The 9,794-nt window shown below is 42.6% G+C and overlaps 2 protein-coding genes across 3 annotated transcripts in view; both read left to right on the top strand.

Moving 5' to 3' along the window:
* LOC109521580 (N-acylethanolamine-hydrolyzing acid amidase) overlaps positions 1–994 on the top strand; it is a 10,396-nt gene extending 9,402 nt beyond the window's left edge. The window contains exons 8-11 of the mRNA XM_019879502.1: positions 187–253; positions 369–397; positions 547–616; positions 734–994. Coding sequence (XP_019735061.1) covers positions 187–253; positions 369–397; positions 547–616; positions 734–814 — 247 coding nt within the window. The 3' untranslated portion in view covers positions 815–994. The remainder of the gene's footprint in view (positions 1–186; positions 254–368; positions 398–546; positions 617–733) is intronic.
* Positions 995–1,680: 686 nt separating this feature from the next.
* Positions 1,681–7,418, top strand: arl8bb (ADP-ribosylation factor-like 8Bb). 2 transcript variants are annotated; one of them, XM_019879503.1, is made up of 7 exons: positions 1,681–1,871; positions 2,869–2,949; positions 3,948–4,021; positions 4,912–5,005; positions 5,249–5,316; positions 5,709–5,779; positions 5,872–7,418. In XM_019879503.1, exons 1-7 carry the CDS (start codon positions 1,749–1,751, stop codon positions 5,919–5,921), a joined length of 561 nt encoding a protein of 186 aa, XP_019735062.1. In that variant the 5' UTR covers positions 1,681–1,748; the 3' UTR covers positions 5,922–7,418. The 2 variants fall into 2 exon arrangements, with proteins under 2 accessions (XP_019735062.1, XP_019735063.1); XM_019879504.1 differs by lacking the exon at positions 1,681–1,871 and adding an exon at positions 2,114–2,711.
* The last annotated feature ends 2,376 nt before the right edge of the window (positions 7,419–9,794 follow it).

Here is a 9,794-nt window from a genome sequence, read left to right on the forward strand (position 1 = left end):
TATATATATATATATATATGTGTGTGTGTGTGTGTGTGTGTGTGTGTGTATAATGCAATTCTCAACGATATGTCTAAAACACTTAAAAAAAAACCCATAGCTATCCACAAAGTGCTGGAGATGGAGTAAAAATAATTCATACAACAATAAACAATAAATGAATACACTATCATCTCTTGTTTGTAGAGAAGCAGCAGAGAAAGCAATGAATGCTACTGGTCAAGAGCATGTCAATATGGATTCGCTATTTCAGGTGAGTCCGAACAAATCAACCAATATTCCCAGGAAACATAAACTCAAAAGTACGACCAGTTTGTGTTGGAACCCTTTTGAAAGAATGAAACTTGTGTGACATTGTCTGTCAACAGGTTTTGTCACTCTTTCCAGTGTGTAATTGGTAAGCAGAGCATCTGTGTATTAGTCTCTCACTCTCTCATTTTTGTGACCATTAATTTAGTGACCAGATCAGGGAACAAACACCAGTTTAAACAGCGCTTTGCGAATATTGATTTCCCCTCATTGTCTGCTGTTGCTATCATTTCACAGGAAGACAGTTTATACAACAACAATGAGTGCAGCGAGCCCTGAGAACTATACCACCCTGATCAGACCGCCGGTATGTACAGTTAGATGGCATTCTTTCACATTCTTTCCTTCATTTTGTACAGTTCCTTTGAGATTAACAAGTGACACCGCACCATCCACTAAATCAGACCTTTGACTCTCCTACAAGGCTTGTCACGTGACTCAACAACCAGAAGTGCTCCCAGCGGTTCGCAAAGTGGAACGCATGAGCCAGTTTTTCACACCCTGAGTAGCTGCAAGTAAAAGAAACTGGCCACTGTCTGATCATCTGCTGCACACCACAGCTATGAATGTGGTCATGTCATCTGACATCTTTTTTTTTCAAATAACAAAAGTCACCAACCCTGACCTGTTACAGATGTTAACATTGTGCTTATTATATGAGGAAATACAGATTATAAAACACCTTTTTTGTAGTGTATTACTTTTATTATTAATCACATATATTATCTGACCAGGTACAATTCTAGGATCATCAATTTAGAGGTACTGACAGTTTCAGAGTACATCTGATAGGGGGCATTTGGTTGGCATGGGTGTTTTTTTTTTGGGGGGGGGGGCGGCTCCGGTTGTGGATTCTGGCATTTTGACACTCCAAACACACGCACACAATACACTTCATTAATGCGTCTAAGACAGCTAGACCTACACTCACATGTCTATATGTAAATGTTTATTCCTTATGATGAGGATATCGGTAGCAACAAATCATTATTATGTTTGTGTGTGTGTGTGTGTGTGCGTGTGTGTGTGTGTGTGTGTGTGTGTGTGTGTGTGTGTGTGTGTGTCGCGTTAAACTACATTGAAAGTACCGAGTGTTCTGAAATATGTATATTTTGTCTATGACAATAAAGAATACTAAATTGAAAGTACCGAGTGTTCTGGAAATATGTATATTTTGTCTATGACAATAAAGAATTCACCCCCCCCCCCAAATAATACCACACGATAACATGAACTTGTGGTTTAACGGCAAAAAAAAAATCAGTGGGCCCTCTGGGGAAGTTATAATTTCCCATTTGCAAGCATTACCTGAACGCAACTGCAGATCACATGACGCGCCAGAGCAGCTCCCTACTTCCGCTGTGGTTTGCTTGCTACGAACTTACGACTCACGTTAGGTCCGAAAGTCGTCGCGATTTCGACCAGAGTGTTATTCCAAAATGCTGGCCCTTATCAACAGGCTTCTGGACTGGTTCAGGTCCCTGTTTTGGAAAGAAGAGATGGAACTGACACTCGTGGGACTTCAGTATTCCGGGAAGACCACGTTCGTCAATGTGATTGCCGTGAGTCGCTCCGTCGTAACGTGCGTGCTGTCAGTGTGGGCCCAAGGATGTGAAAAAGGTTGCAAGTCAAATGTGTGAAGCGTCATTTCATGGTTCATAGTCAGATGCGTTTAGTCCCATTTCATAGAAAGAATGAGTCGACTGCAAGCAGGGCGCAATGTAGCAAGTCTGGTGCTCGTCCACTGACGAAGTTGACAGTGTGACTGGGCACTTCTTTCAAGCAGTGACGTGCGGGTGTTGTCATACTGGATGACCGCCGCGTGTCAACATCATTCAGGTTCACTGCAGCGATAGCATCCGGCGTTGGAATCAGTGAATAGTGGATCTGCAGGGCCCGCTTTCATCACCAGTGAAAGTCTTCCTGGAAATTGCATCATAATAAGGTTAAGTGTCGTGTATGGTGAAATGCGCAATAGGCACGTGTAGATGTGCTCGTCACTTGCCATTAGATCCACCCTTGCCTGAAATAATTACTTGAGTCCAACTGTTCCGTCTGGGTGCAGCAAGGCGGATTCGTGTCAACACGCCAGACTCGCAGTTGAGAAGTCGTGGGTTCGAATGTTCGACTGTGAAGTTTGCATGTTGTCCTCGTGCTTGCTTGGGTTCCTCCCAAATCCCCAAACCACGGCTCTGAATTGTCCCTCCTTGTGGACGTGACACCCTCACGAGGACAAACGATATCGAAAAGAGAGGGCAAACGCTTCTGACAAACCTTGAAGCCATTTTTCTCGTAACAACAGAATCGAGCAATGAATGTCTTCTGCATACACAGCGAAGTGGTGTTCTGTACTCTCACTTGCCTCGAACTTCCAGACAGTGCACGTCAACACCTACGCCAATCCAAGTAAATAAACACAAGATTGTGTCTGGATGCTGTTTTATTGTGCACAGTCACCAGTATATCTGTTCTTCTGAAAATCCCCGACACTACCTAAGATCATTTTGTGTTTTATTTCCACCATTTGCTGACAAGCCCTCTATTGTTTTGCATTAACAGTCGGGCCAGTTCAGTGAAGACATGATTCCTACCGTTGGATTCAACATGCGGAAGGTCACAAAAGGCAACGTGACAATCAAGGTAGGCATGTGAACTAGGCCAGCAGGGTATTTTGCATCCTCACGTGCTCATGTCACGTGACAATGTAATGGACTGAACGCATTTTTTCCCCTTTTCTTCAAAATAGTGATTGCGATCGAATATGAAATTAGTTTTTCAAGCCCCTTTTCCATGTGCATGTATTTTTTATTTTGTTTTAACAAAGAAGCAATTAATTCTTCATAACAATAAATAATATTAGCTCCATTTTACATTGTAGGATATTAAGATAAAGGCAATGAAGCAATGTGTAAGACAGTTTATTTATCCACTACAATTCCAGGTGCAACCTTACAAAATACTTTGACGCGCCATCTAAGCATTCACAACAACAATATAATTCTGCCGCACATGTGGTGCATATTACGTGTACACAATACTGGAAATGAGTTCGAAATTGAACACGCTAAAGCGCAGATTACGACAGTAATGCAAACAAGTCCGCGGCTCTACCTTTTCAACTGATCCGACTTTTCGTGTTTCATGAACCGTGACATGTAAACAAGTGGACTGCCCTTCTTAAAGGCGGAACTTGTCATCCACATTGATAAATAAATAAAATACACATTTACGAAAGATAAAACTTGACGATCTGCATTCAGTAATGTCACACATGCTCGAGTGTGAAGATCCTATCTGCTCCTATGATGCAACGTCTTCCCTTTTCATAAACGGCCTAAGAACCTGCAGGCATCGCAAGCGGCCTCGCAAAACAATTCAATGATAGTCGTGCTTTGCAAGCATGCCTCGTTCTAATATCCAAAAAGGAGGCCTTGCATGTGTCTTTTGTATTTTTGAAGAATAAATGAACTAAGATAAACAAATTGTGAAAGATCAATAAAATATTGAGAATTACACAGATACAAGTGTTTGGCCCTTAATTTGAGAGAGAAAAACCCCTGGTGCATCATCTGGAACCCTTCCAGGTTGCAACAAAAGTTTATTTTTAAATATGTTATTAAACTGTTTTTCCTCCTCAGATATGGGATATAGGAGGGCAGCCCCGCTTCCGAAGCATGTGGGAACGCTACTGTCGAGGCGTCAATGCTATTGTGTAAGTGTGTGTAGTCAGAATGGATTAGCATGCGTCTGATTTCCACCCCCCTTTTTTTTTTAAATATGTATCAGTGAAAAACAAACTACAAAATAATTGAACAAGGTGCCTTTGTGATCTTTGTATTTTTCTTCATGATCTCTTCTGTGAACATCAACTGCTGTGATTTCGGCTGGTCTTCTCATTGACTGTCTTCAGGACATTTCAAATATTTGTGTTGGCTGAGGCATGTGATGAGCAAAATGACATGGGGCTTCGATTTAAAAGTGGGCGTGGAAAAGAAGTGTCGTTTCGAGGCGCCTCTCAGTGACGTCATTGTCACAGAATCAGGAGAAAGTGACGTTTCGTTGGGGGCTGTGCGTGGCGAGCGGGAAAAGTCACGTGACAGAGGAAACGTAACTCGTTTTGCGGTGGCGCGTGGCGAGGGAGATGTCACGTGATCAATGAGCCTCGCGTTCGCTAATGACGTTTCACAAGGTTAAAAAAATTTCAATCTGGCGCCAAAGCATAGCGAGTTGAGGTGTTGAGAGAGTGTCGTAGATGTTGTTCGGAGAGAGATTGTGAGTATTTTTTTACGAGTTATTAACCTTGAGTTGGATTTTAAATTAAATTAGTTTGTCAGGTAGTTATCCATTCATTCATTTATAGAATGCTGCAATACTGCTCACTGTGCAGCAGGGGTCCTTAAAGAGCTAATATGAATGAAAACATCCAGTAATGAACCATTGGCTAACACATGAGACACATTTGTGCAAATATACTCATGTGACTTAATTTTTTTTTTAATTGTTTTATTTTTGGACAGTCATGATTATTTTGAACTTTACTGTAACTACATTTATTGCTATCTCAAGGCACCACTGTATTTTTATTTATTGTTACTTTTACAGGTACATGGTGGATGCAGCAGATCGAGATAAGATAGAAGCATCCCGAAATGAACTCCACAACTTGTTGGACAAACCACAACTACAAGGGATTCCGGTATGTCAGTGTATACTTGACTCAAGATGGTATGAAAGACAAGCTCGTATTTGGCCAAGTGCATAGCCATGGCATACACGGCACCCACAAAAGTGTTTTTTTTTTTTTTTTTTTTTTTTTTTTTTCTTTTTATAAAGAGAAAAGGAGACTGTGCTGATTCATGGGGGTAGTTGAAGAAAAAAAATCCATTGACTTGTTGGCATGCAAGAGATGACTCAGCCTTTGCCATTGTTGTTTTTTCAGATTCTAGTGCTCGGCAACAAACGAGACCTAGCCAATGCGCTGGATGAGAAGCAGCTCATTGAAAAGATGTGAGGCACCCACAATGATTCCCTCTTCCCGTTGTACTGTCCGTGTTGTTAGATTCAAAAGCACCCTGTTGGATATGTTGTCAGTCCACTTTTGTGTGCTCTGCATTTTATTTTATTTTTACCTGATAGTAAGAATAGATTCGGCAATTTACAATCCAAGTGATGGCTTTGCCATGAAATTAGTTATGCCACTGTGATTGCAGTGCTTTGACTGTGTCAACGTGTCACAGAAACATTTTTTTGGGGGGGGGGTCCTTTTCCTCCTTGGGGCTTAAGATCAGTGACTATTTGTCACCTGTGGGCATGTGAAGCCCTTTGAGGGCTATGTAAGTAAATTTGACTTGGCTTGCAGTTAATGACAGATTTCATATTGACTGCTTTCTTTCATCAAGGAACCTGTCAGCCATTCAGGATCGGGAAATCTGCTGCTACTCGGTATCCTGCAAAGAGAAAGACAACATAGGTACGTACGTCATGCCGTTCAATCGCTTTCACTCATTTCTTGCGCGTGTCGTATCGGACGGTGGTGACGACAAATATTTCCCCCCTTGGCAGATATCACCTTGCAGTGGCTCATCCAACACTCAAAATCACGGAGAAGCTGAAAGTGAAACTTGCGTGTGGCCCGAGCCCCGAACACTTCTGAATCATCCACGGTCATCCCTCCAACTGCCTCTGTGAAGTACTTCAGTTCCTTCCGCCTACTATCGCCGCACGCCGCGCCCGCGCCACCGGTCGCTACTGCCGTAGCTGTGTCGTCTATTGTACAGCACTGTTCCAGCAACTCTTCTTTGGTGTCCTGAAACGTTATCTGTGTGAGAAGGTGGATTGTTCATGCCCATCACGCCTCACTGCCCGTCCTTGTGGCCATTTGCCTCTACGCGGTTGTCAAATGGCACCGCAGTATTTTGTTCTCATCAGTCCCCTAACAGCTTCACAAATGACTGCGTGTTCGGTGTTTACAGTGCGGTGGCGGTTTTGTTCAGCGTTTGCCAAATGAGGATTGCGCTAATGCCTTTAATCGCCAATGAACTCTTAGCGTCGTCGTCGTAATTTGCTGTGCCTCATTTGCTCCAAGGCTTGAATTCAAGATGAGTGGAAGGCAAAATAACGAGCGCTTGCCTGCTGCTGTTGAAGGCAGCAAAAGCCCCGCAGAGTTTTAAGTGCCTTTTGGCTGAGTGAGAGCTCTAATTAGATGGTCGTTGCCCGGGGCTACGTCTAACACGCTGTTATGAAATCGTGACAGATCAATGTAAATTCCTTGATTACACAACAACCATCTCCTGTGAATCCGATGGATGATAACCACCTTATACCCTCAGCGGGAAGACACCCTAAGTTTTCGCCACACGATGCAAACAAATTGAGAATGTGTGACATGTCGGTCCGTTGATGGGTTTGAACACCTCTTGCCTTTTGTGTAGCTTTAAACGTGAAGGACACTTCACAGGTTTTTTTTTTCTGTAATATTCTGGAGGTAATATGGGTGTGCCCAAATAGCTGGTTTTATAGTTCTGATTTTGTTTAGGTGGAGTAACTGAAAGCTCGTCTTCGTCAAAATCAATCACTAAGTCACGCAGAGTGCAAAAGCGTTAGACTATCATTTCGAGTCTTGATGTCTGTAAATGTCGCAAAAGACTGACCAGTTGTCATTCCATTTCCTCTCGGTGGCAGGACACGTTTCTCTCTTTTATTAAAGTGACGCTTTAATCATGTATGTGAATCTGCTCCATGCTAGCCAGTTGGTTGCGAATTCCAATAACGGCCCGGATGGCGTTTGTTCAATTGGTCATCTCGTCTGTGCACTCAGCATACGCCCCTTTGTCGTCATATTGTCTCGTGTCTATTGGCGATGAGCCGAATACGAATCATCAATTTTGTAACCGCAGCAGAAGTGATGGGCTGTGAAGTCGAATGACTGAGCAAACTGGGAGAATAAAAAGCTTGTGTATATTACAGCAATTTGTATGTGCATGTGCTAACATTATTCACGTTCAATTGCGGAATTTGTAAATAAGAAGCGGGCGTTTTTATTCCAACAAATGCTCCCTGAATATGTCATGCATTCTTTCCCTGTGATTGCCAATAAATTTTTGTTTTTTTTAAAGGGTTTCCACTAGTTTGTTTGGTCAGGTGTATTAAACGTCTCTCCACTAGGTGGCAGCAGAGGACCTTAATGAGATTGTACTTTGCGCGCAATGTTGCTACAAATATGAATGAAAATCTTTCTGTTGGATTGGGTCCCTCATTCGTGTCGTGGTTTGAGCTGGACCCTCTGTTGACACTGTCGAAATGGTTGCTTACCAACAACGCAAGCACCTATACAGTAAATACTCAATCACACTTGCGTTCACACCCATGGACAATTTAGAGTCTGATTTTTTATTTTTTGGGGTATGTTTATTTTGGACTGCGCGATAAAAGTGGAGTATCGAGAGAAAACCCACGCAAGCACACGGTCACCATGCGAATTCCGCATAGGAAGATGAGATTCAAACAGAACCTCAGAAGTGAGGCAGATGTGCTGAGCACAAGTTCGTCTCACTGCCTTCAATTTCATTCTTGTTTTCTAATTGATCCTCACTTACGTCATGACATTATTCTAAACCATGCGGGTAATTTGTAACGTAAAGCTTAATTTTACAGAATTATGTAAACTATCATTTTGGAACATGCAATAATTCTAAAGCATGCGGGTAATTTGTAATGTAGAGCTTAATTTTATAGAATTATGTAAACTATCATTTTGGAACATGCAATAAGTGCATAACTGAGTGTGTGTTTGTATATGCGTATGTGGGGGAGGGGTGATAAATGTAACAGAAATGTAACACGTATATAGAGGCACTGGGGGACTGTGCTGTGAATGTGGGAGCAATGAACCGAACTACGTTCTTACCACCGCAACCACAAAGGCTTATACTGTAGTGTATGTAGTACGAGTGGGCCAGCTGGGCCAGCAACTCCAGTGTTTAATTAATCTAATTTCTTAACGAACAGCTGCCGCCATTTGCGGTAAGGTCAACATTGGACTTGTGGACAGCTCGAGGTGTTTCCCGACGACTTCCATCGGGTGTTGCCTTGCGGCTTGTGTGAGAGCGCGTGTGGTTTGCTGCTGCAGTGACCGCAGGGGATTACAGAGTGGTTCCAAGTATGCCACAAGGATCCGTGTGGCAAGCGGGTCGTTGAGTGACCTGAAAGTGTGACATGCCATGAATGTCGTTACGCTCCATTACAAATGTGCTCATTATCTAATGCGTGTTTCACACCTTTCACATCTGGACTGTTTCTTCTGATTGGTCCGGCTCAAATTCTTCCTGCTGATACAGATTACAATGCAAAGTACAAAAACATCATCAGGAGATAGTTTGGGGAGCTGCTTTGCCAATATAAATTTTTACTTGAACTCAAGTTTACCACCGGATATTATTTGCAGCAATTCATAGATGCTCGCTACGTGTGTGTGTGTAATAAAATAAAATACGAAATTAGAGAGTATTGCCCCGTTGCAGCGACGTCACGTGATCACGTGACTGCACCACGCCGTACGGCGAAAGTTTACGTCTGGCAAACCGAAGTAGACGCCAAACGGAGCGATTGAGCCACTGTAGAAGTTATTTTGTCCATCTGGCCATGACATCCACCCCTCCAACTGCTGTTTTAATCCGATCGCCGACTTTGCTGGAATTCACAGCGCACGACCTTTTATCATGACGTTTTCGATGACGTATCGCCTTTCACTGGAGATAACTGAGAAGCTGATAAAAGTCTGGACGCATCCCATTTTTTTGGGGGGGGGGTGCTGAACAATGATAGACTAACCCTAAAAAAAAATGACTGTTGCAAACAGTCCTTTCGGTTGATTGCTGCCCTCTGGTGAAGCCACGGGGCAGCCATCTTACATTGCCGCTGATCCTGACAGCTTGTGTAATTTTATTTTATTTTTTGCTGAAAACAAAGTGTATGTTCTTGCTTATGATGCTAACAATGAACAATGATCTACTAACCCTGAAAAAAATGACCGCTGCAAACAGTCCTTTTGGTTGATTGCTGCCCTCTGGTGAAGCCACAGGGCAGCCATGTTACATTGCCGCTGATCCTGACAGCTTGTGTAACTTTATTTTATTTTTTGCTGAAAACAAAGTGTATGTTTTCGGCTAGGATCCCGTATTTAGTAATTTGAGCCTCTCAAAGAAGCAACTTCAGTCTGTGCATTGAACATTCAGAATATATTCAGTCAATGTGGTGAATTGTGACCTCACGGAGAAAATAATGTGAAAACGCCACAAAGAAATCGATGCTAGGATCCCGTATTTAGTAATTTGAGCCTCTCAAAGAAGCAACTTCAGTCTTTGTATTGACCATTCAGAGTATATTCAGTCAATGTGGTGAATTGTGACCTCCAGACCTCAAGAGAGAAAATAATGTGAAAACGCCACAAAGAAATCGATGTACACTGTTGAAGTTGGGTGGACTTG

This window comes from Hippocampus comes, unplaced genomic scaffold (genome assembly GCF_001891065.2).
Source record: "Hippocampus comes isolate QL1 unplaced genomic scaffold, H_comes_QL1_v1.1 scaffold44, whole genome shotgun sequence".
Lineage (NCBI taxonomy): Eukaryota > Metazoa > Chordata > Actinopteri > Syngnathiformes > Syngnathidae > Hippocampus > Hippocampus comes.

Bases quoted from the DNA above. Each gene is read 5' to 3' on its own strand.
- arl8bb (XM_019879503.1), top strand. From the start codon at position 1,749: ATGCTGGCCCTTATCAACAGGCTTCTGGACTGGTTCAGGTCCCTGTTT. The intron at 1,872-2,868 runs GTGAGTCGCTCC...TTGCATTAACAG, and splicing joins CGTTCGTCAATGTGATTGCC to TCGGGCCAGTTCAGTGAAGA. The intron at 2,950-3,947 runs GTAGGCATGTGA...TTTCCTCCTCAG, and splicing joins AAGGCAACGTGACAATCAAG to ATATGGGATATAGGAGGGCA.